Here is a 26,180-nt window from a genome sequence, read left to right on the forward strand (position 1 = left end):
TACTTCGACGCAAATCCTATATTTAATTTCGTGACCAGGACTTTCGATGCCGATTTCATATGGGTCAGTTATTATTTACTTGTATTTTCAATCATCTTAACCATAATGTACCTTATTTTCAACAAAAAGTTAATAGTACGGGTAAGTTTGGGATTAACCCAAAAATCAAAGTAATTGCTGCTATACGAATGCTTGCTTATAGGTCTTCAGCTGATCTAGTAGATGACATATTACATGCTGCTGAGCCAACTGTTCATGAATGCATGCGCTATTTCTGTGATGGAATTATTAGAATTTTTGGAGGTGAATACTTGCGCAAACCAAATGCTGCAGATATTCAACGTTTGCTTGAAAAGTCTGAGGAACGTGGATGGCCTGGAATGCTAAAAAGCATTGATTGCATGCACTGGCAATGGAAGAATTGCCCATCCGCATGGCAAGGGTCTCACACTGGCCATGTGAATAAACCAACAGTGATTTTGGAGGAAGTTGCTTCTCGTGACACGTGGATTTGGCATGTTTTTTTTTGGAATGGCGGGTTCTCACAATGATCTTAATGTGCTTGACCGCTCACCAATATTTGATGATATAGTCAATGATGAACGAAGTTATTCCTTGTTACTTCACTGTGAATGGCCATCATTATGATATGGGCTATTACTTGGCTGATGGTATTTATCCTAATTATGCCACCTTGATTCAAACGATTGCTAAACCGACTGCTGCACAAGACAAATATTTTGCAAAGAAGCAAGAAGCTGCTAGAAAAAACATAGAGCGGGCGTTTGGTATATTGAAGTCGCGTTGGGCTATTTTAGCCAATCCATGTAGGTTATGGTATTAATTTGGAGACTATGGCTACTGTTATGAGAGTTTGCATCATTTTACACAATATGATTGTGGAAGATGAATGCGAAACAGATATCCCGCAGTATATTCCTGAGTATGAAGTGCCATGTAGAGAAGGTGCATCTGAAAATCAACGCCACTTTGTTCTATCTCGTTGGGCATCTGGCGTCGAGAGGGTTCGTTCAAAAGTTGTTCATGATAGATTGAAGAATGACTTGGTCGAACATTTGTGGAGTAGGCGTGGGCGGTGTGGTCAGACTTGATTTCTATTTCTATTTGCACTTCATTTGGACTTTGTGTTTATTTATCGTTTCAATTTCTATGTATTTGTGTTCCACGTTTATTTCTATGTATTTGTGGTTTTATGAAAGGATTTGTGTATATGAGAATTTTGAAAATACAAAGTAGACTTTGCCGAATTTTTTTTAGAATGATAAAAAGTATCAAATTAAAAGAAAATATTCAATTAAAGTACATTCTAATTAAAATCAAAATACAAACTCAAATTAAAGTACGTCATAAATTAAAAGACTCAAATTAAAAGACATACAAACTCAAATTTAGACTATGCACTACTTTGATTACTACCAGTGATATTGCCAAGTCGATTCTTCATTTTTTGTAAAATTTATGCCCTTTTGAGTTGCCAAATTTCGTGCTCATCTTCAGGTAATCCTTCTAATTTCATTCATAGTATTTTCGTATCATTTTCATCTTCTCGAACTCTGAGCACATCTTTCTTCAATTAAAGTTTTTCTTTTTGGATTTGGAGCTTCCAATCCATTGCACTTTTCTTCAATTGAAGTTTTTCGAATTCCATCTCATCTTTCTTCAATTGTCTTTGAACTTCCAATTCATAGCCTTCTTTGGTGGTTTTAGAAAGTTCCACCAGAAAATCATCAAGTTTCTTAGCGAATTCCTCCACTTTTGAATCACCTTCTTCTTTCTCTTTTTGCCTTCTTCTCTTTTCTTCTTTCTTTCCAACATGCCTATCCTCAAACCTATCAACTTGGTGTGGATCATAATCCATTGGTTGAGTTGTCCCAGTTGATATTGGAACTGATGAACCTCCTTCCCCACTATTTGACTTCTACTTTTTGGTGGGTCGTAAATCATTTCTCAACTGTAGTCTCTTCCATTTGGGTGAGTCTTTCACCATATTATAGCATTGAATCCACTTCCAAACCCCATTATGCATCCCATATGCACTTATTGCTTCCTCAACCTACTAATTAAGAAAAAACTAAATTAGAATTGAAAAATGTATTTGTGAATCAAAACAACAAATAAAAAGTAAATACTTACAATCATATTGTCATTATAGCCACTTGGAGGAGATGCTTGAATCTTAGAAAGAATAGCATGAAACTTGTTGATATTAGCTTGAATGAGAATCCAACGGTGTTTCATGGCCGTCAAGTTGCGTTCGGTCATTCTTCCTAAATTTGCATGAAATGCATTTAGAATCCTACTCCAAAAATCGTTTAACTTTTGCTCATTTCCTACTATACCATCTTGACTATCTTATAGCCAACTATTGGTGAGAGCAACATCTTCTTCTCGTATCCATGAAGCCCCTCTAGATTTTGCTTTTGGTTCTTCACTAGCTATTGTTGTTTTAAGAGTAGAGAGTAGAGAGTAGAGAAAAGAATTGAGTGTAAAACTATTGTGTGAGTGTTTCAATTTATAATGTTAGAAAGATATAGCCGTTTTTTGCCCGTTTCTTCATCGAGAGCACGCGGTTTTGGAAAAACCATGCGGTGTTGTCAAAACCGCCCCATAGAAACCCAATTAGCAGCCCAAGCCCATACGGTGTTAGAAAAACCACGCGGTTTTGCCAAAACCGCGTGAGAGATTTGATACAGCACCAAAGATGGAACCAAATTTTGGCCGATTTGGTGTTTGGTTTGGTGTTTTTTTGGTGTTTTCATTAACATGTGACTCTCTTGAAGATGAAAAAACACCAAATTGTTAGAAATTTGGTGTTTGACGTTAGGAAAGTGTCTCTCCTAAAGATGCTCTTATCTTTTTCGACCGGACCACGAGGAGCAAGGAGGTGGAGATTCCTTTGTAGTTAAGGGATTTAAAAATTGGAAAAACAGAAAGGTCGCATTACAGGGTCATGTTGGGGGGCCTAATAGTGCTCACAATCATACATATAGGCAAGGGCAAGCTTTACTAAGCAACAAGTTCGAACTCTTTTATCTAGATAGTCAAACAAGGTTTGAAGTGCATACATAATTCATTTGCAAACAGTGGTTGATTGTTCTCGATTTCTTTTACAACAAGGATTAGCCTTCAGAGGTCATGATGAATCTCGTACCTCAAGTAATCCAGGGAACTTTCTAGGGATGTTGAAATTTGCAGAGAATCACAATGATGTCATTAAGGATGCAATAAGAAATTCTCTTGGGAATATCTGTTTGACTTCGCCTGATATTCAGAGAGATATTGTCAATTCAGCTGCAGTAGAAACTACAAACGCCATCCTTAAAGAGCTTGGAGATTTTTTTTTCTCAGTTTTGGTTGATGAATCTCAAGACATATCAATTAAGGAACAAATGACTGTTGTTTTGCGCTTTGTAAAGAAAGATGGATGTTTGGTTGAACGTTTTCTTGGCATTGTGCACGTTGAAGAAACTAGTGCCTTATCACTCAAAGTAGCTCTTGATTCACTTTTCAGCAAACAAGGATTATGTATATCAAGATTGTGTGGTCAAGGTTACGACAGAGCTAGTAATATATATGCAAGGTCAGTTCAACGGTTTTAAAGCCCTCATCATGAAGGAAAATGGATATGCTTTTTATGTTCATTGTTTCGCCCATCAACTTTAGCTGGCATTAGTTGTTGTTGCTAAAAACATTACCCATGTTGCTTTGTTTTTTAACTTGGTTTCTAGCTAGTGCCGTGAATACTTGTGTAGCCTCGTGCAAACGTTGAGAAATTCTTATGGATAGCCATAATACAAAAGTTTGAAACATCCTACTAGACAGGGTCTCAATCAAGAGATTAGTTTGATGAAACGTCATGGAGACACACGTGGGTGGTCACATTATGCAACTCTTGTCCGCTTTCTTGTCCTTTTTCCTTCAATTATTGAAGTTCTTGAGAGTGTGGTGGAAGATGGTCTAAATCCAAAACAAAGAGGAGAATCATCTGCTTTGCTGGTATTATTGCAATCTTTTGATTTCATTTTCTTATTACATTTGATGAAAAAGATTCTTGGGATTACTAATGATTTGTCAAAAGCATTGCAAAGAAGTGATCAAGACATTGTCAATGCAATGACACTTGTTAAAGTGTCCAAACAACAATTGCAAACTATGAGAGATGACAAATGGGATCTTCTCATAATCGAGGTATCTTCTTTTTGCACTAAAAATATCATCACCATCCCTAACATGGAAGACAAGTTTGTAGCAAGAGGGCGATCTCGACGTAATGCTGTGAAGAGATGACAAACCTTCATTATTATCGTGTGGGTTTAATCTACAAATGTATAGACTGACAGCTTCTTGAGTTAAACAGTTGGTTTGATAAAGTGAATACAGAACTGCTTCTTTGTGTAGCATGCTTGAATCTAAGTAATTTGTTTGTTGCATTTGATAAGAAAAGTTTGATACGTCTTGCTGAATTTTATCCGAGTGATTTTTCCCCTGAAACTCTTATGATACTTTATGATCAACTAGATAACTATATTATCGATGTGCGCTCTAGCCATGGATTTTCATAATTAAATGGAGTCAGTGATCTTGTTAGGAAGATGGTAGAGACAAAGAAAAGTGTCGTCTATCCGTTAGTGTTTTGCTGATGACATTGTCATTAATCTTGCCTGTTGCTACTGCCACTGTGGAGAAAACATTTTCTACTATGCACATCATAAAAAACCGATTGCGCAACCGAATGGGAGATGGTTGGCTGAATGATTGTTTGGTTACATACATCGAAAAAGACATTTTTGATTGTGTTGATGATGAAGCAATCCTTTAACGCTTCCAAAAGATAAGCCGTTCAGCTTCAGGGCATCCTTTAACTCGCCGAGGGCAATTGTGAAAATTATTATGTTATTGGAGGTATGTGAACTGATATTTTTTGTGTTTATATTATTACTAAATAAACAATCTATGCTCATTCTTGTTGATTGTTTTTTTTTTTTTTTTTAATGAAGTATTTATTATAGTCATTCTGTGGTGCCCTGCCTGGATGAATTTCCTGGCTCTGCCACTGGATTGAAGATCGATCTTGCCAATTGCCATTGAGGATAACAGACGAAAAAAGGAACTGTAATATATCTTTTGCAGGTGCTATAAAATTGTACAATGAGACCCTTCTTCCCTATCTAAATTTAAAGAGCAGTGTCATAGCACAAATCCAAATTTGTTGGCAGATTAACTCTTATGACGATAAAAAAGAAGATTGTGAAGGCGGATAAAGAAAAGGATTTGGAGGCATTTCCAACTCTTCAATGTTTCCTTCTAACATCTCTACTACCTTAGTTATAGAAGGCCGATTTGTTGGATGTGGTTGTATGCACCAAAGAGCTGCTACAATCATCTTTTTTGTCGTTCCCTCCTCAAACATCTCACAGGATCTTTCTTTATTGAAATCTGGTTTAAGATGATTATATACCCACTGCGGAAAATATATCTCACTCATATTCTCCACTTTTATATTAATGTTCTTTCTTCCCCCAATCATTTCAAACACCATCATTCCATAACTATAAACATCCGACTTGTGAGACACCCCTCCAAAGTTTCTGCAGCAGACTTCAGGTGCAATGTAACCTATAGTTCCTCGAGCTCCAACCATGGACACGACACTGACATCTCTTGTTGGACAGAGTTTGGCCATTCCAAAGTCGGAGATTTTTGGGCAGAAGTCTTCGTCTAGAAGGATATTGTGAGGTTTTATGTCGAAAATGTAAAATCGTTATTTTCTGACCACGATCACGAATTACTCCAAACCTCGCAAATGCCAAGTGCTATTTGGTAAAGCTTTTCCGAACCCAAAGAAGGCATGATATTTGATTTCTTGTCTTTGTAAATAAATCGTTCAAGTGATCCGTTCGGCATGAACTCATACACAAGAGCTCGTTTAGTTTCCTCAGTACAAAATCCGAGAAGGCTGACCACATTGACATGGTTAGTCCTACCAATGGTAGCAACTTCATTGACAAAATCTTCTCCCTTGCCCTTGGATTCCTTTAATACCTTAACGGCCACTAAACGACCATCACGAAGCTGTCCTTTGAACACACAACCATATCCTCCTTTGCCTAATGTATCCTTGAACGAATTGGTCATCTTCTTGATATCTGAATATTTGTATCTTTGTAGACCAAGACATCCATAGTTCTCTAAAAACACTTCCACATTTGTTGAACTCTCCACTTTCTTCCTCCAACAAGAGCAACAAGAGCAAAATGAGGAAATAATCTTCATGAAACGTACCCATAAGATTAGAAGTGATATCACTCCAACTCCAGTAGATAAACCTATAAACAAAGAGATAGCTTTTAAATTCAAAAACTGTAAATGTTTTTATAAAGAGTTGATCAAGTGATATGTAGTATGTAAAAAATCTCACCAATTAAGACCTTTTGTCCTTTAGATAAACCTGCAATGCAAACGTGTGGTTGTCGTTAACGTATAGATGGCATGACCATTGTTACAAGCTCATTTTATTGAATTGTACAATTATTGTGTCGTTTGTTTTTTTTTTTTTTTTTTTTTTTTTTTTTTTTTGAATTGTACAATATATATTTACTAGAACAAATTCCAAAAATACCCTCCAGAAAGAAAGAACAAAATAATTGGAACAGGGTCTCGAGTGATTTTTTGCTCCCAGCGGGATTTGCTCCAAGAGCTCCAAGGGAAACAGGAACCAACCAAGTGTCCACTGAAAAAGGGTCAATAGTTATCAAATTTCCACCTTAATATATGTTTCTGATTTACCCCAACCTTAAAAAAAAAGAAAAAACTTAACCAGTTACAAAATCTAGTTTTTGGTCTTAATTGTTGGGAAAAAAAAAGGAATAAAAAACTTGAAGTACTGAACTAGTGACACTTCTTTCAAACTAAAAAAGATAAAAAAAAAATCTTTGGCTAATGATGGGAAGAACTCCTATATATTTTACAATGAGATTTTTTTAATTTTTTTTCTTTTAATTTATTTCTATTTTTAGTGGGGGCAAATCAGGAAGTTTGTTCTAAAGAAGGAATTTGATAACTGTCAATCTCTTTTTAGTAGACACGTGGCTGGTTCCTGTTTCGCTTGGAGCAAATCACGCTGGGAGCAAAAATCACTCGGTAATCTCTACACTATATGATAGCCGGGTTTTCTGGAACTCACTCTCCACTATCGAGTAGGCAAATTGAAATCTCCCTATTTGCTCAATTTATAAACACCTCCCTTACAAAAATTAAAAACCAACCCCTCCCTCCCTATTTGCTCAATTTATAAACACCTCCCTTACAAAAATTAAAAACCAACCCCTCCCTTTATTAATAATTTAGAAGAACCCCCTAATGTCACTTAAATTATTTAATTATTTTCCATTTCTCTCCCTGAATTTAGAACAAGTCCTCTTTTATTAAGAATTTAGAAAAATAACTTCCTAATGTCACTTAGGGAAAAAAAAAACATCGGTGCTTAGCACGGTTTGAATACTTGTAGATAGACAATAATGCAATAGCAAACCCAGCTTTAAAAGATGTATACACGCAAGTTGTTAAAATCGGGATTATATATAAGTATTAATTTGAAACAAGAGCGTAAGTGGAGAAGAGATTAGAAACATACGTGGACAGAATCTATTCGCAAACTTTGGAGTTCTTCCATACATATTATCCTTATATCCGCAGTGGCAACGAAGAAAACGTGTACTATTATACTGGCACAGCCCTCCTGAATTCTCGCAGTGCTGACATTCACTAGGCGTAGACCAGCTGAGCTGAAACCCTTGGTTTATCCCCTTCGTGTAATTTAGTTTCCCGGTTTCAGCATAAAAGGTGAAATCGTATGCGAAAGCAAACGGTACCACCACACTCTCCAAACACGTTCTGTACCCGTTAAAACCTGTTGGAATGTCAATGTCACGGAGAGCATAAGAACGTAGATTGACACCGTCGTTGTATTTGTCTAGACAAGGGAGAGACTGGACTACATATTGGGTATCGTAGGTGCAATTGTAGAAAATGGTAACACTGGGGCCATCATAGAAGAAGTATGGTGTGGATTGTAAGGAGACATTTTTTCGTGGTTGAGGACAATTCGGTCCGTTTAATATATCCAAATCCAGTATTGTTAACTGTTTCAAAATGTAATCTATGCCTCGCATGTAGGGGAGCGATATCCTCATAGGGCATCGCACTCGCGAGGAGCATAAGCGAACTGAAGATATCGACCTCCAAGACGGACACGAAACAAATACCCTAAGCGGAACCAACGTGTCTTGCAAATATAGATGAATCAAAGGCGACCTCAAGACCGACTGCGCGAAAGCGTTTCGAGTAGGTGGTGCGACGAAGATATCTCAAGATCTGAACACTTCGCCCAAATCTGAACGCTTGGATAGAAACACGCCCCACCCGGGGTAATGATTGCCAAAATCTTAGTGGTAATCTCAACACCGGAAATAGGGACTACCGCATCTACCCCCAATCATAATGTGATCCAATTCAACACTCATCCGCGATCTCCACCTACATTTGTACAAAAAGAATACACGTGTCGGAAGGATCTCCTCTCTCGAAACTCTATAAATACCACCCTCTTTGGGAACTACGTCGGACCGATTCTTCTCTCCCCGGAAAAAGGAAAAACGAGAAGATCGTGGGCGATTAAGCTCACACAAATGACCTCGGTCACATCAAAATCCTAACCCTTCCGTTCTTCCTAGTTGTAATTAGGAAGACCAAAACGCTCCTTTACATTGGCGCCCGTCGTGGTTTTCGATTCGGAGAGCCACTTTAGATCGGTTCGACCATCTCTAATTCTCCGACCCGCGAAGCATGGTTAGCTTAGAAGCTCAAGTTGAACCTTGCTCACCAAATGGGGAGTAATCGAATGAGAGCATTTCCTTGCTCGGGGAGGAAAATGCTACTTTACGTGCTTTCGGTGGATAGTTACCGGCAACAACAAAAGTCGGCAACGGGCCAAACCAAAGATCAATGATGTTAGTCGGCCCGACTTAACGAGTTATCCCAAAGATTGGCGGACTTCTGCGAAGAAGGACTCAACACAGTTATTGCACAAGATGCTTAAGGCGTATCAGCGCATCTCCGTTCACCTCGAGAGGTCCTCGAAAGAAATCCTCTCCACATGACTTTATCCGATACGCTTTCCCGTATGCGGCGGCGGCACTGGTCAGAAGATGTGGCTCGCTATATTCAAAGTCCGGCACTTCTACTCACCCGAAGTTTGATTATCTTCAACTGCCATTATTTCCAAATGACCCCGAGGATGGCGCTCGACGGCAGTTCTTTTCAGCAGAGTCGATTCTATAAACACCTTCGAAAGCGACTTCGATTTGTTAAGCCCGGCCCGATCGTCCACAATGGTGGGAAGAAGGCGGATCTTGATTCTCTGTTTCAATTATCTTTCAAGGAGGCGAAACTATTAAGTGAATTCCTAGGGCGGTTCAAGGCGAAGCTGCTGCATGCATGGAAAGTGGCTTGAAAGAATCTTTTCGCCATTAATCGGCTTTTTCTATGCTTGCCGAGTCGCGCATGGCGACCTCCTCGCTAGATGGATTGATGAAGGAACGCCCGAGACAACTGTCCGAAAGCTCTACGCCGCGTCGACAAATACATCAAGTTGCGGAAACCTTAAAACTCCATGGTTTAGCGAGAGAGCCACGAGGTCGCCGAAGTCTCGGATCGTTCCCCGCGGGGCAAGAAGCGCCAATTAAACTGCACCGGCGGCTCGTGCCGATCGGATAACGGAGAGAATTCATTTGTCACGACCGTTCCCCGATCACATACTAGATAAGATTAAAAAGCGCCTCATTTTTTTCCGGCCAAACATCGGGCGCCCATCGACGACTGGCAAGCCTTTTTGTGCATTTCATAAAGCAAAGTGCCATGAAACCGATGCATCTTTGGGGGCTCAAGCATTATCTCCAAGACCTGGTGGAAGCTGGTTATATCAAACATTACACTAGCATTCCTGATGGCGACCTGCGTCATAAGTTGATAGCTCGTCGTGTACGTAGTCGATCTCCACCTCACCGTTACCGCCAAAGATGCAGGCTCGTCCTCCACGGTAGAGGGCGTTCCCATGATCGATCTCGCCGTCGAGAGAAGGCAGGACTCGTCCGATCGTGACAATGCTCGCACTATTCATGTGATTACCTTTCGGACGATTAAAGTGACCTCTTCCCCGAAAAAAGGCGTCGGGTTGGCTCTTCGGGAAGTCTATCATTTTACTTCCGGGCAGCTCCGCCCAGCGTGGTTCAGTCGCAAATATTGAGCGATATCACTTTCCGCGAGGGCCGACTTAAGTAAAGTCCGCCTTCCTCCATAATAATGGCGTTGGTCGTTCATGTCAAAATCAGCGGCCCCGACGATCAAAGGCGTCTTGATCGACCACCGGCGGTTCTGTGACATTTTATTCTATCACACCATGCAAGAGATGAACCTCCCCAAGTCCGTTCTCGTTGACCCAATCGCCCCCCTTTACGGGTTCAATGGCTCCAGAGCCGACCCCATTGGTGACATTATCTTACCAGTATCGGTGGGGTCTCGAGAGGATAAGATTACCTATAATACTCGGTTCTGCGTTCTCGACAGCAAGTCACCATACAATGCCATCCTCGGACGACGCTGGATTCATCAGATGCAGGCCGTACCTTCTACTTTACATCAAGTTCTCCGTTTCCCAGGACCTCGAGGCATGATGGAGCTTCGAAGCAATCAACTTGAGGTACCATTTGTAACGAGGTCAAATCAGCGGAATCGACCGCTCGTGAATTGCTTCCCACCATCACGGGATCCCTCCGGCTACACATGGCACGCGTGACTTAGTCGCGCGAAGTCCAACCCGAATCTGCCAAAGCGTAACGCGGGGGCTCTTAAGCGAAGTTCTCTCGATGCCGATACCGCGCTTCGCTCCCGAGTCCTCGATCGCCAGTATGGACCTCCGGCCTCGAACCAACGTCGGTTACCTTTGTCGATTAAAGTTTGAGATCGTCCGGCTCATATCAAGCCGCCACAATTGTCGGCCGCGGCCGCTCCATCAATGTGCTTGCAGCCGGGCCCCCCCCGGTCGTGGATACCCACGGCGTTTCGCGAGAAGGTCGCTCCACATTCTTGTTACGTCGAGGACCTATATTTCTAGGATCGACTACGAGAACGGCTCTCCATGAACACACCGCGGCTCTGGAGCTCAGCGGCTACATAGCCTCTCCAATTCTTGTTCGTCGAGAACCTATATTTCTAGGATCGACTACGAGAGCGCTCTCCCCGAAACACGACTCTCCGGAGCTCATTTTCTACATAGCCTCTCCAATTCTTGTTACGTCGAGGACCTATATTTCTAGGATCGACTACGAGAACGCCTCTCCTTGAAAGCACATAGCTCTCCGGACTCGGCTACATAGCCTCTCGATTCTTGTTCGTCGAGGACCTATATTTCTAGGATCGACTACACGAGAACGCTCTCCTCAAAGCACTCTGGGAGCTCATCGGCTACATAGCCTCTCCAATTCTTGTTACGTCGAGGACCTATATTTCTAGGATCGACTACACGAACGCTTCTCATGACACCGCTCTCTCCGGAGCTCACCGGCTACATAGCCTCTCCAATTCTTGTTCGTCGAGGACCTATATTTCTAGGATCGACTACTACGAGAACGCTCCTCATGAGCACCGCACTCTCCGGAGCTCAGCGGCTACATAGCCTCTCGATTCTTGTTCGTCGAGGACCTATATTTCTAGGATCGACTACACGAGAACGCCTCCCTCAGCACACGACTCTCACGGAGCTCAGCGGCTACATAGCCTCTCCAATTCTTGTTACGTCGAGGACCTATATTTCTAGGATCGACTACGAAAACGCTCTCCTTGAGCCTGCGAGCTCTCGAGCTCACCGGCTACATAGCCTCTCCAATTCTTGTTACGTCGAGGGACCTATATTTCTAGGATCGACTACCGAGCTTCTCTCCTGAGCACCGCGACTCTCCCTGAGCTCACTGGCTACATAGCCTCTCCAATTCTTGTTACGTCGAGGGACCTATATTTCTAGGATTGACTACACGAGAACGCTCCAGCGAAAGCACCGACTCTCTGGAGCTCAGGCTACATAGCCTCTCCAATTCTTGTTCGTCGAGGACCTATATTTCTAGGATCGACTACGAGAAGCTCTCCAGCGAGCACCACTCTCGAGAGCTCACGGCTACATAGCCTCTCCAATTCTTGTTACGTCGAGGACCTATATTTCTAGGATCGACTACGAGAGCGGCTTCTCCCTGAGCACACAGCTCTGGGAGCTCACTTGCTACATAGCCTCTCCAATTCTTGTTTCGTCGAGGACTATATTGCTAGGATCGACTACACGCAGCTCTCTCCTTGACACCACGACTCTCACGGAGCTCAGCGGCTACATAGCCTTTCCAAGTCTTGTTACGTCAGCGGCCCTACATTTTAGGATCGACCACACGAAACGCTCTCCTCGTATGGCAGCTCTCCGCTCGGGCACGTAACCCATCCAGTTCTGTCACATCAACGACTATATTTCTAGGGTTGACTACTTAACAGGGGCCAGCGTATTTATAAGATCAAGATGCTAGTTACACACAAATACGGTAGCATGCATACACATCCAAAACAACGTTACATGACAATCGTCATCATGACTTCGATCCACCGATCTGGCTGGGATTACCGGAAAATCCAGATCGATGATCATTACAAAATTCACCAAGTCTTGAATCGCCACTTTTCGTGGAAACCGGTTCGCCCGATGAAGATGTCGAACTGTTGGGCAAGCCCGAAAACCAAAATTATTGTTTTTGCTCTCATAAGAGAGAAAATGTAAAATACCCTCACAACTTCAGACTATATTCGGGGCGATCACCTTATCAATTCTCGATAATGGCGTGCTTGTCTTCCGGGCTGCGCTAGTCGAAGCGGTATGCGAAATGACCTCGGCATCCTGCGCATATCGGGCTTCTCTTCCTGCTTCAATCGTTCTCCTCGGTAGCGTCATACTTTTCGTCGAGGCGGCATAAAGCGTCTGAGGCTTCGATTATCGCCTTCTTCGCTTTTAGCCACCTTCCGACATTTCTTAGCATAAGCGATCCGCGTGAGACAATTCCTTTTCCACCTCCGTCATATCCGTCACCCGATCTGGCGTTCTCGGCCGATTCGTTACGGTACTTGGTGGACATATCATCGATTTCTTCTTGTCCACCCCCACGGCGACTCGCATCAACCCAGCTCCACGTCGCGGGTTACCACTAATCTCGAGCGGCGCCGCGGCATCTTTCGACTTATCATACCACCGCGAAGAAACCGCATGAACATAGTTAGAACACCCGGACTCCACGGGCGTCGGTACAACTGGCTTAAGCTATCAAGAACTCACCAAACAAGCGGCCATATCCATCGTCCCGGTGGTGTCCCCATGTCCTCGTCCTCGACTTACGCTTTATCTCCATCTAGCACAATCCCGCCCGAGCGGTCATTTATGGGGCCGGTGAAAGCTTCTGATCCGGCGTTTCACCATCCGCTTCTTCCCGTCTTTCCCGGGTAGTAGAATTAAACTCCCCACATCCTTACATGGTGGGGCGAACTCTCACATAATCTGGCGACCTTGCCCCAGCTTCGTTAAGCGCTTCGGTCGGCGACCGTCATTAAGCCCACTTTCGGCGTGGCGACTGAATACAATGCCGCCCGGCGGGGCGACTATCCTCTCCTCGGTAAACATGACCGCTTTGGTCCTCCATCGGCAACCTTTCTCTTCCCCGATCGCCATGAACATGAGGGCTCAAACTCCATTTCCTCCATTGATAGGGGCGTTTCTCTCACAAACGCCGCGACATCTAGCCATACTACCCTAGCGACAAAGTTACCCGCGGCAAAGTTAACGCTTATTCTAGGTATTTCTCAAAGCCCGAATAACACTGCGTAGAGAAGAAGCCACATACGATGAACAAGCGGCGACGGAAAAGCCGCGGTCTGAAAGCGGAACAAAGATGAGGAAGGAAAGCTTAGGCAAAACAATGGCGTAAACCTCTTGATGATATGTGAGAAGCGGTTTATATTCCTTAGGAAGCGTCTTTTCCTAAGTGCCTCATTATCACCTTGAGGCGCGTAAGCGCCATCGCCCGCTATCATTATGTCCCATGAACGGCTCGTCTCCTACCGTGTCACATATGACGGAACAACACTGCGGTTGGCGGCGAATCTGAAGCAATTGACTGCATCTCGAGGCGGACTCCGGCGATCGATGCTCACGTTCGCGTCGTCGCCGCCAATCTAAAGCACTCCAACAACGGGGCTCCCCATTTTACCAATCATAAGTAAGGAGGTGCGTCACCCGCAATGGGCCTACCCGTTCCATTCTAAGCCGTGTCATCCTACATAACTATGAGTGAGCAACCGACTTCGGACATACACACACACAACAACTATCTATCATCGCATGTAAACAAAGGAAGATCACGGTGTAATAAGCGTTATCATCTGACTTTCGATGTTGGCCGGTTCTTTGAGATTACTCGGAAATCAACCCGGCCCCACCGAGTTAAAGTCACATTCGGCTACCCGAATCGGCGAGGAGACACCCACTTGTTCCGGGGATTACGATTACACAAACATAAAAGGCGAACTGCCCGGGTTACCCGGAAACCGGTTCTATTGTATCCGCGGCATATAAAATAAGGTTTAAAAGGCAAAGAACAAATTTTACAACTTCGTCATCTCGACCCACATTAACTTCTCCTCCACGCTCAAGCGGCTTCATCGACCTCGGCATCTCTCCGTCCCACAATGATCGCTATGCCATCGACTCTAAGCTCATCACTGCATCGGGTGCAGCGGCTTTTCGAGCCACCCGAACACGGCGCTCACCGGAAGAGACAATCGCCCCCGGCACCCCGCCAGAACCTCCTCCACGAGGGGCCGGGGCCTTACGCCGTGTTCCTCCTTCAAGCCATTGTAATCGACCTCGGTTCAGCGAAGTCTGCGTCCGGTGTCATAGGCGATTAAGCGTCTGAGCAACCTTCTTCTTGCGGTCACTGGCGTGGTCGTTCGACCTCGATTTCCCGGTAGGCTGCTTTCGCACATTATCTTGACTCGCTTCTAGCTTTTGCCTCGGCTCTTCCGCTTCCGGTATCTTTCGGCATCTTGGCGATTCAGCGGCTTCATGAGCTCTCTTCAAATCCTCCGGTTCCTCGCTCCCATCTGCGGCGTCTGAACATTTTCAGCTCCTCGCCCGACTTGACACCATTTCCCTATCGATTAAAGGGTAGGCGATCTCTTTCAACCGGAATCCACTCACCAGGTACCGCGAACATACACATGGTTAGCCTGACAACAATTTGCATAAGCAAGCAAATTACCTCGGATGAAGTTATAGACATACCAAGCATTGCGAATTTCCATTAAAATCGAGTTGTCGACTAACCCGCTTCTCATCTAGCTCTCTGCGGTTGCCATCGAGCTATTTGTTCTAACAAACAACCCGCTATCTTCTTTGGATCACGCGCTAGCCGATTAAACCCGTTTCCGCGATCGCGGCTGCGCCCGTTCTCGTCGGATAGACAAAATGTCGCTTCGGATCGTCCGCGAGGCGCCACCGCTTTTCGATTAAGCGCCTTCGTGGAGCTTTGCCGCTTCTTCCGGTGGGATCGGCGTCGGTCGGCCTTGGCTGGACCCCACTCAAAAGTGGCCAAGTCCATGACCTGCTTTCGGTCGGGCCCCCATCTGGCCAAGATCACCGTGGCCCGGCCCGCACCACCATCAGATCCGCCCCGTGCTAGCACCATCTCCCGCGAGCATGTCGAGCTACTTTCGCTGCTTCGTCCGGTCTCTGCTTTCGGAGAGGCGTCGCGTGGCCTCCTCTCCGACCTGCCCCTAGCGCGGCGGTCAAAACCAGCTCCAACTCTACGGGGAGCCTCGATCGAACCCATTCGGGCCGATTGCCCGATCCTCCGACTCACGAGGTATCCCCCACTAACGGGCGCCTTGCGCTCCCGCACCAGCTGCCTCTCCTCGTGTTATCGGATCACTTTATGCGGCTTCTCCATCACCCGCCCGGCGTCGTTCGACTTAGAGCCAGCTCCTTTTGCACCTTCCTCTTCTCGGATCGCGCCCCTCCTTTTCCTCCGAAGAAATGAGCAACCTCGGGCAACTTAAACTGTTTTCAAAGACGAGTCAAACCGGCGAATCTTTCTATCTCCCCACGATCGGTTCGCGCTTCCGCGAAAACTCTGCGGCCAAAGCAAAACAAAGACACATTAGAAGCGGCTATCAAGCGTTACGAAAAATAACAACGAAAAGTGTTCCTACCCACGGGATATGTTACAAATCCTAGTTTCGCGGTATACACCCGCTCACCGCGATAATTGCCAACTAGCAACAACGGTCTCTTAGTCCGGGCCTCATTGCTTACTCCATCGATAAAGCTGCCCGAGCAGCGTCGTCATGGTTTGCAAGCTAAAGTTCATGTTCCCCGATCGGCGTATCACATAGTGCTCCACTATATCGGATACCCCTATGTCATATTCCCCACTCGCGTTGGGCCGAGTCGAACACCCTAAATAATCGCCCGGTGTTACCCGCAGTACGGGGAGACTTCCAACAAAGCGCCAAAAGTCGCATACCGGTTTGAGAACGGTATATGCATCTGCGCTCTCGGTAACCCTCCGCAGATTATAACCCCACCGTTCGGTGGGTTATACTCCTCACTCTGAACATTTTCACTTTCAATCGTGGCTCATTATATCTCGGTCGGGGACATTAATCCCATCTGCTGCCCACCATTTCGGGGAAAGAGTTAGCGAAGACGCCCGGTTCACTTCTAGGGGCACAAAGCGATGCCGACCTCTCCCCTCGACGGCGTCTTGGCCCGCGTCATCTCCTGACCTAGATCGGGCATTACCCCGCCTATCCTATCTTCTTCTTCTAACTTTCAACCCCCCGCGCCCGACACTTCGCGATTCTTCATCCTCCATTCTCTCCACAACTCAAAGATATCTCGGACCTCCTCCGGCCGAGTATCATCGAATCGGAACATTCTAACAACCCCTTTTTCTATCAAATATTCAGTTCTAAACCCTATAGCCTTACAATAACCTACTTACTTAAAATAACGAGGCGGACGGACGAGAGGAAAGCAAATGGAAAGGGGAAAGAAAACAGCAAAGCGGAGCACTCACTGAAAACCACTAGTGGCGTTTTTGCGGAAGAAAAACCACGAAATAACTTTTTTCAGTATTCCAAATCTGATTTTGTATAAACCGCCCGTTCGGTTACCAAGGAGTAATCATTCACGGCCCACTGCTATAGCCCGCTGCGTGTTTCAAGGCAGCATCATCGCTTTCCGTGATTCCGCATAGCGGCGGCGACCGCGTTCTGCTTCAAACTTTCTTCGATTACATCGCGTGCCGTAAGATAAAACTACCTTTTCCGCCAATTCACGAGGCCACAACATTCAAAGTGGCTCTACCCGGTCGGTTCATCCACTCTTGTTAAACTCACGCTCCTCCACGCTTCGTCCGACTCTTTCTCTCCGGCCCGTAGCGTTTTCCACCAACCAGCCCCTCTTGGGAGGGGGTAGGGGGAGCGATATCCTCATAGGGCATCGCACTCGCGAGGAGCATAAAGCGGCCCGAAGATATCGACCTCCAAGGCGGACGAGAACGGCTCCCTAGCGGACCTGCGTGTCGCGCGCAGCATAGATGAATCAAGGCGACCTCAAGACCGACTGCGGCGGCTCGGTAGGTGGTGCGAGCGAAGATATCTCGATCACGAACGCCGCCAAATCTGAGCGGCCGGATAGAAACCGTCCCACTTTGGGGTAATGATTGCCAAAATCTTAGTGGTAATCTCAACACCGGGAAATAGGGACTACCGCATCTACCCCCAATCATAACGGATCGATTCAACACTCATCCGTGATCTCCACCCTACATTTGTACAAAAGAATACACGTGTCAGAAGGATCTCCTCTCTCAAAACTCTATAAATACCACCTACTGGAACTACGTCAGACCTGATTCTTCTCTCCCCAGAAAAAGGAAAAACGAGAGAAGATCGTAAGGCGGTTAAACTCACAAATGACCTCGGTCACATCCAAAATCCTAACCCTTCCCGTTCTTCCTAGTTGTAATTAGGAGAAGACCAAAACGCTCCTTTACATCGCACTTGATAGAAGTGATTGGAGATATTAATGACCAGACGGGAGTCTAAACAGTTTAGCACTAATCCTGGATATCCTTCATAACTAGACCTGTCACCTGGTAGAAATGGGTATCCAACCTTAAAATCGACCTGACAATCATCGGAAGTCACTAGGAGAATTCCGTTCAGCCCAATGAGAACTACGAAGAAAGTGAGGAACTGAAGCAATTGAAACATGACAACTCCAACCTCACACACGTACTATACTTCTTCGTTTGATGGATCACCAAAGCACCATCTGTTTACAACTCTCGAGCAACTGAGTGAAGCAACAGTGACAAGATTTTTAATAATAGACGAATTCATCTAGTCTTCTGCATTAAAATCCATATAATGTGTGGTCACAATTATTTTATTAGGAGTCTACAATTCTAAGCAAGTAGTGAAACAAGTCAAACAAAATTAACAAAACCCAACGAAAAAATTTAATGTGTGGTTAATTGGTAGTCTACAGTACGCAAATTTTCCCTTTTCTTTTTCAATATATATATATATATATGAGCGTGTATATCTAGTTGAGGAAAATGCAACTTGTGTGACCGACTTTTTCACGTTGCTTCGTGGTCCAACGCGGTCACTGAAACCAAGTTAGATGTTTTTGTAAGACTAAGTCCAATGGTACGGCAAAACACCAAATATCACGGACATTTTGATCCAATGGTGCGTCAAAACGCTAACCCGCCAACGCTATCGGTATAAGTTTACTTATATATATAGCGTCGATTTTAACGGGATAGCGTCAGTCTACACCCACTCAAAGTGGCGGGTAAAAGAAATCTAAACCACACGCCTTTGAGAATGGCGGCTAGAGAGTCCAAAAAAAAAAAAAAAAATCTTTTTTTAATTTTTTTTCCCCACACGCCTGTGGGAATGGCGGTTAGAGTCAAAAAAAAAAAAAAAAAAAAAAAAAAAAAATCCTACCGCCATAGGCCTTTGGCGGTTGAGAGTCCTAATTTTTTTTTTTTTTTTTCCACACTTTGTTGGAATGACGGTTGGAGAGTCCAAAAAAAAAAAAAAATACCCGCCATAGGCACTAGCGGTTGAGAGTCCTAAAAAAAAAAAAAAAATCCTACCCGCCATAGGCACTGGCGGTTGAGAGTCCTAAAAAAAAAAATTTTTTTTTTATTTTTTTTTCCACACGCCTGTGGGAATGGCGGTTGGAGAGTCCCAAAAAAAAAAAAAACCATTGGATTGGGAAACGCTAAACCGCTAACTGTATACACTATGCTATTGTGGTTTGGCGGGATGACGCACCAAACCATTGGACTTAGCCTAAGCGAGTCGTTTGAAGTTGCGTACTTGCTACTTCGATGTAGACGAAGTTTCTCGCCTCGAATAAAGGGACTTTCGAGACATCCCCATCATTCCTTACTACACCATTGAACTCTATTGAATTTTGGTTCCAAATTTTGATTGTCATAACCTAGCTACTACTAATTATAGTTAGACGACCCTGCCAGTAATCACTTCTAAGTTTGTCCTCGACTGTTTGAGAAGTTGCAATCATTGGATAGTTTAAAAGGGTTTTTAGGTTTTGGTCCTCCTAATAATAAGGTAATTAGGCTTTGGTCTGCCAATGATCGATTATTAGGTTTTGGTCCTCCTAATCGTGAGTTGACTGTGAGTTGACCACGTTGACCAACGATGGACGTCCGCCCAACTCACATATTTTGCTATTACCCATAATACCCTTGACGTGCCTTACACGTGACTTATTGGTTTTTTAATAAAAAATATAAGACACATGTCAAAATCTGGACAAGTAGCCGTTGGAATTCAATTACACCAATTTTCTAATTTCTAAACTAGCCGTTGGAATTCAATCCTATAAGTAAGGTTGTTCATTCAATCCTAAAGGGGAAATAGAAGAGAGGAGAGAAGATGGGTGGAAGTGAGGTTGTTGCAATCGTTGCCGCTCCTAAGGTAAAATTAGGTTAGTTTAGAAGGACTAAAACCTAAACAATGATATTAATAGAAGGACCAAAAACTAATTTATTTTACTGTTTTGTAGGTTTGTCAATTATGCTATGAAGAGGGCCATTATGCTTCACCATGTTCATACTTTGGCATTCACTGTGATTATGCACCTTGGTGTGGCTTTATGAGAGTTGTGTTAGGTCACACAAATCAAGGTACTAGGCAATTCAAGTATCTTAAGTGTTCTTGTCCTAGTTGTAAGTTTGTGAAATAGATATACTTCGACAAAGAGGTATACCACCAAGTTTGTAACCTCTGCAAGGAACAAGTTGGAGTTTGTGAAGAGTGTGAGTTGTGCACTAGTTGTCATCTTCCTAATACTTGTGTCAAGAGTGTGTGAGAGTTGTGAGGAAGAGTGTTATGTGTAAGTTGTACTAAATATAGTATGGTCTACTGTGGGTGTAATCTGTGTGGATGTAGTGCTATCAAGTACTCTATTCATACCCTATAAATAAAGTTGTTTGCTTTTACATATCAAAACATAGCATTGTACTATATAAGATTCTTCAAACAAAAAACACAAAAACCATAGCACTCCAACAGAGCATTGTGATAAGATTCTTGAAAAAAAAAAAAAAAAAAAAAGCAAAAAATAACACTCCAACATCTTGTGATGTGAGTGATCTCACTGGGTTTGACTTAAAGGCTCATAAAGGCAAGGAGCAGATGTATTCCCTTGTGTACTTGGTGTCTGAACATGACCACCATCATCATCCTCTCCACCAAACCAGTAATGAAACCCCCTTGATCCTCTTTTTCCCCTTGGCTGTCTGCTTCCCCTAGGTGCTCTCCCCCCTCTCCTAGCTCTTAGCACTTGCTGCCCAACATCTTGTTGATTAGCATTATTCTCCTGATGCTCTTGTTGTTGCTGCTGATGAACATGGTGCTCTTGCTCTTGCTGCTGCTGCTGATGAACATGGTGCTCTTTCTCTTGATGCTCAACTTGGTTGTGTTGATCATGCTCTTCTTCTTACCTTCCATTTTGAGCCTTTTGTTTGACTAATCAAGATTTAAGAAACATTTATTGATGCAATCATAATTTAAAACAGATGCCAATAAGTCAAACATAATTTCATTGAAACACAGTCCTAATTAATAGGACAATTCCCTCAAGTGTTCTTCATACAAACATAGCATAATAACATTAAAACATACCCTATACATAATAGATCCCTACAATAACATTCATCACTCAAACATTTTTCACTCAAACATAAACTTAATAGACCTTACTTAGCATAGACATAGTTGATCACAAACATAAACACTACTTCAATTTTGGGAGCACAAATCCCTTAGCCTTTAAGGCTTGCACAACAACTTTCTTTGGTATGTTCTTGTGTTCACCACCATGAAGGTCTTCCTCCTTCCTTTTAGATCCATGATTTTCCTCCCAATTCAGCTCAACCATGTGATCCAGCACCATTTTGTGTGAACACTTTGGATTAAGGTTTATGAATTGTCTACAAATTTCAGCTTGTCTGGCAGAAAAATTGTTGTAAACACTAGGAAGGATGAGATCTTTTAAGTGGGGTGGGTACCAGTCCAACAATGTCAAGTCCCTTTCCTTTACCTTCTGCTTTCCCTTTCCCATTGATGTGTGTGAGAGAGATGTGGAAACGAGAGAAGTGAGAAGTGTGTGAGAGGTATGAAAGTAATGTGTTGGTTTTATAGCCCAAAGTCAAGTCTAGTCTTGGAAAACATATAAGTTTTGAAAACAGATCATGCTTATATGTCTAGTCTAGTCTAGTCTTGGAAAATAGACAAGTTTTGAAAACATACCATGCTTATATGTCTAGTCTAGTCTTAGAAAATAGACAAGTTTTAAAATAGACAAGACATGGATATGTGTGTAGGTTTTGGTCTCCTTTGAAAACAGAAAACAGACAAAATCCCAATAGAAAACAGACAAAATCAGACAACTTTATTTATATAAAACTCTAACTCCAATAGAAAACACTCCAATAGAAAACAGACAAAATCCCAATAGAACTCCAACTAACAAATAGAAAACTCCTGGTGGCTCTAAACTCTAGTTCATTATTATGAGATTTATCTCTAAACACTCATAATAATGAACTTGAAATTCTATTCTAAATAACAACTATTCTAACAAGCAATCATCCTCACATGACTTCTTTAAACTCCTCTAATGGAGTTTTTAGCCTATTTCCTATTTTCATTGGATTCATTGACAATAAACAATAATAGGAAGACATAATTAAATTAAACTAAACTTGATTAAAATAAACTTGAAATAAACTTGATTAAACGAATAGAACAAATAGTCTAAGAATCAACATGAATTAAAACTGAAATTACAACTAATGTAGACGTAAGATTATGAATAACTATTTAAGACAAACTAAATCTACGAATTCAATATTGAATTAGAAACTAAAACTTGAAATACAAACTAATTATTGATTCTAAAAACTAAATCTTGTTCTAAACACTAATTTGATGCTAATTAACTAGATCTAAAACTAACTATTAAATCTAGCCTAAGTAAAACTAATTAAAAACTAAGTAACTTAAGAGTTAAGCTTTTGTCTCTTGATATGGAGGAGACAAGATCCACAAATTCGTGCATGGGCTGAGGAGCCATGTTTTGGGCCGAAAAATTGAGCCCAAAACTTCATTACTTCAGTCCACAAAGGGGTTTTCAGCTGAAAATGACTTCAACAGCCTTTCTGTCCACTTTTTCTCATCTGATTGGGTCAAGGCTTGGACCATTGGAAAGCTCTTTCCGAGCCAGTTGTTTTGACGTAAGGTAGGTCCAATTCCAAGGTCTGAGTCCAAAGATACGACCTTTGGAAGTTCTGCTGACTTTTGTGCGTTGTTTCTGCCCGCGTTGACTTTGACTTTTCAGCTTTGACCGGGCTTTAAAAACGTTTTTTCTCCTTGAATCTTGGTCTTTTATCATAGAACTTCTTAGCAACCAACCCTTGCTCCTTTATCTCGCAAAAGGGGTGCATTTCTACACATATTCGACTCTAATGCCTGAAATACATAAGAGCACGATAACAGTACTAACTCTTACTTATTAATCACATAATTGGTCAAAAGCGATATTGTTAAAGGGGTTAAAACTACAGTTTTGGGCTCTTATCAACTCCTAACTAACCAATATAAATCCTAATAGAAAATAGACAAACATGTTAGGGCCTGTTACCTCTTCTGCTTGGTGATGAGCTTGTCTCCTTTGCAGCCTTCTTGCAAGTTCTTGCATTATGTCCTACTTCACCACAATTCCTACATTTTCTTTTGCCACTAACCTTTTCTTCATAATTTCCCCTTATCCTTTGTTTCTTTGGCCTCCTTGGTCTTCTCTCATTTGGAGGAGGTAGTACAACATTCTTAGGTTTAATCTGTTTATAAAAAAAAAATTAGAATCATATTCATTTAGATAACAAATAAATAGAACAATGTAGATTCAAATAACAACCTTGTCCCAGTGTTCTTTATTGGCAATTGGATAGATATAGCCTGCTGCCTGCATAAGTTGCTCTGAATGACTCCACAGTGTAGTAATGACTACAATACCTAAAAACAAAACAATTTAGATAATATGAAATACTATAAAACAAAACAATTTACAATAACATAACAACTCACTTGGCCCAACTATCCTTCTTTGGTCTTCTTGGTCTTATCACAGCTATTGCATGGACACAGGGTATCCCTGTCATTTGCCACACAATGCATTCACATGTCATATTAGTAATGTGCACAAGGAAGGTCTTCCCATTCTTGGTATTGGTGGCCAAAAACTCATTTGGTGCAACTCCTGAAATCTTATACCTATGATACTTGGCTTCCAACTTTTCAATTACACCTTGTACAACAGGTACCAAATCACCCTCACTTAGTCCATCACCTATCTCTCTTCTATCATACATAAGTGACATAATTGTCAATGTATACTTGTCCACAAACTGCATAAATGGCTTGTCTCTAATCTTAAGGATCGAAGAATTAAAAGACTCACAACAGTTACTTGTGACAACATTAGTCTTTGGTGTTAGATCAAAATATGATCTAGCCCATGTCTTCCTAGATTCCTTCGCCAACCATTTTTTGGCATCCTTGTCTGCCTGCTCTATTGAATCCATAAATGCCTCATGTGTAGTTGTCCTGTATGCTTTAGCTGCTCCCCAACATAAACTCTCCAAATAATGACCTTTAAAGATAGTCTTAAAATTCTTGTACATATGTCCTCAAAATGGAACCACGTGATTGAGGTGACCTAATGGTGTGAATATAGACTATAATATGAGAAAATCAAGTTTAAATATATGATGTAATATACCTGTGATATGCATATGGGAAGTTAGTTGCAACACCATCAATAAGACCATACGCTTTCCGGATATAAAAGTGGTATTTGTAGTCTGTTTGGATGCTTGTTCAAGTGGGGCTTAAGTAAGCTCAGCATCTTGTTCTAGGTAAACTTATTCTCACCCCTACATATAAAGATAGCAAGTGGAAAAATGTCATTCATTGCATCTATTCCTATGGCACTAAGACAATAACCCCCATACTTGCCCTTAAGAAAGCAACCATCAAGTCCAATGATTGGCCTACACCCATTCACAAACCCATCTAATGATGCCTTGTATGCAACAAAGAAACCCACAAACTCATCTACAAAATCCTTGTACCACTTTACAATGTTGCATTCATTCTTTTCCAAAATTTGTTTTTTCATTTTTGACATCACCATGTACCCCTCTTCATAATTACCATGCATTTTCTCTAGCAACATGATCCTTGCTCTCCAAGCAGTCCAATAAGATATGTGTACACCATACTCACGATATATCTCATTAAACAAGTCAACTGGAGCAAAGGTTGGATGGGCCCTTGCAAATGCTTCCAATTCATTAGCAACCCAAGGAGCTTTGGCTTGCATAACTTTGTTCTCCTCATCAGCTTCACAAGTATGGATGTCATTATACTTTCTGAGCTTCACTATAAGCTCATTTATCTTCTTGCTACATTTCACGAACCACTTGCAGTCCTTATCTTTACAAATCACAAAATACATTTCCTTATCATTCTTCTTCTGTTTGAAACTAAACCTGTGGGAGACTACCATATATTTTATAAATTGTCTACACTCTCCAATGTGTCTCCATTCCATATTTGTTTTCAATTTCAAGTTCTTTTTGGAGACTGTTGCTTCTGGGTTATCAGTCCTCTCAACAATCTTCTTCCACATAACAATTTCTTGTTGATATCACAAAATTGTTCATCTCAGTATCTTCTTCTTCATTATCTAACACTAGTGAACCTTCTGAACTCTGACTTGAATGTACATCAACAGGATTCCAATCCTCATCTTCTTTATCAGATTCAGGATCACCCAAATTAAATGTATCTTGACTACAAGGGCCAAATCTAGCAACCACCTCAAACTGTCTATCATTTTCATCATCTGAGCTACCACCAAGGAATATATCATTGTTTCCATGTTCAACATCATGCTCAAATGCCTCACCACTCTCAAACAAATCATTGAATTCAGAAAGAACTTCTTCCACACATGCCTGACTACTCCCAACAACTTGTTGATCAACAACAGTTGGTTCCACACCATCTCCATCCTCACTTTGACTTTCAAAGCCAATCTCCCCCCATTGATCATCCTTAAATCCTTCATCCAATGATTCATCACTTGCTTCCAGAATTGGTTCAACATCATCTTCATCACTCTGACTTTCAAAATCTGAGAAATTAGACTTGTTTTGTAAAAAAGTCTTTAGAATCCCATCTTTCAGCAATACTACTCTTCTAGGAAGTTTTGCATTTGGTTTTGGTTTTTTTGTCAGAATAGGTTGTTTTGAGGGAGTGGTTAAGTCTACAATGACATTTCTAGTTGACTCATCATTTGGCACAGGCTGTGAAGTGGTTAAGTCTACAATGACATTTTCACTTGACTC

General features: G+C 42.3%; 3 protein-coding genes and 1 pseudogene across 3 annotated transcripts; 1 reads left to right on the forward strand and 3 right to left on the reverse strand.

Moving 5' to 3' along the window:
• Positions 1-188: 188 nt before the first annotated feature.
• LOC147500855 (uncharacterized) lies at positions 189-4,308 on the forward strand. Its single transcript, XM_086563694.1, has 3 exons — positions 189-498; positions 3,106-3,601; positions 3,840-4,308. The coding sequence occupies exons 1-3, from the start codon at positions 189-191 to the stop codon at positions 4,306-4,308; spliced, it is 1,275 nt and encodes a 424-aa protein (XP_086419820.1).
• Positions 4,309-5,112: 804 nt separating this feature from the next.
• LOC147500856 (LEAF RUST 10 DISEASE-RESISTANCE LOCUS RECEPTOR-LIKE PROTEIN KINASE-like 2.8) lies at positions 5,113-18,598 on the reverse strand. The gene is made up of 4 exons (XM_086562430.1): positions 18,216-18,598; positions 7,655-8,185; positions 6,440-6,469; positions 5,113-6,347 (listed from the first exon to the last, which is right to left on the reverse strand). Exons 1-4 carry the CDS (start codon positions 18,433-18,435, stop codon positions 5,800-5,802), a joined length of 1,329 nt encoding a protein of 442 aa, XP_086418556.1. The 5' UTR covers positions 18,436-18,598; the 3' UTR covers positions 5,113-5,799.
• LOC147500857 (PR5-like receptor kinase pseudogene) lies at positions 5,246-5,704 on the reverse strand (annotated as a pseudogene).
• Positions 18,599-23,849: 5,251 nt separating the features above from the next.
• Positions 23,850-24,449, reverse strand: LOC147500858 (uncharacterized). Its single transcript, XM_086563695.1, has one exon. The coding sequence runs from the start codon at positions 24,447-24,449 to the stop codon at positions 23,850-23,852; it is 600 nt and encodes a 199-aa protein (XP_086419821.1).
• Positions 24,450-26,180: the final 1,731 nt, after the last annotated feature.

The sequence above is a fragment of the Coptis chinensis genome, chromosome 5 (assembly GCF_015680905.1).
Source record: "Coptis chinensis isolate HL-2020 chromosome 5, ASM1568090v1, whole genome shotgun sequence".
Classification (NCBI taxonomy): Eukaryota; Viridiplantae; Streptophyta; class Magnoliopsida; order Ranunculales; family Ranunculaceae; genus Coptis; species Coptis chinensis.

Bases quoted from the DNA above. Each gene is read 5' to 3' on its own strand.
- LOC147500855 (XM_086563694.1), top strand. From the start codon at position 189: ATGCTTGCTTATAGGTCTTCAGCTGATCTAGTAGATGACATATTACAT. The intron at 499-3,105 runs GTGACACGTGGA...ATTTGCAAACAG, and splicing joins TTTGGAGGAAGTTGCTTCTC to TGGTTGATTGTTCTCGATTT. The intron at 3,602-3,839 runs GTCAGTTCAACG...ACATCCTACTAG, and splicing joins GCTAGTAATATATATGCAAG to ACAGGGTCTCAATCAAGAGA.
- LOC147500858 (XM_086563695.1), bottom strand. From the start codon at position 24,449: ATGTACAAGAATTTTAAGACTATCTTTAAAGGTCATTATTTGGAGAGT.
- LOC147500856 (XM_086562430.1), bottom strand. From the start codon at position 18,435: ATGTTTCAATTGCTTCAGTTCCTCACTTTCTTCGTAGTTCTCATTGGG. The intron at 6,470-7,654 runs GTATGTTTCTAA...TTTGCATTGCAG, and splicing joins TGCGAATAGATTCTGTCCAC to GTTTATCTAAAGGACAAAAG. The intron at 6,348-6,439 runs GTGAGATTTTTT...CTTTGTTTATAG, and splicing joins AGGACAAAAGGTCTTAATTG to GTTTATCTACTGGAGTTGGA.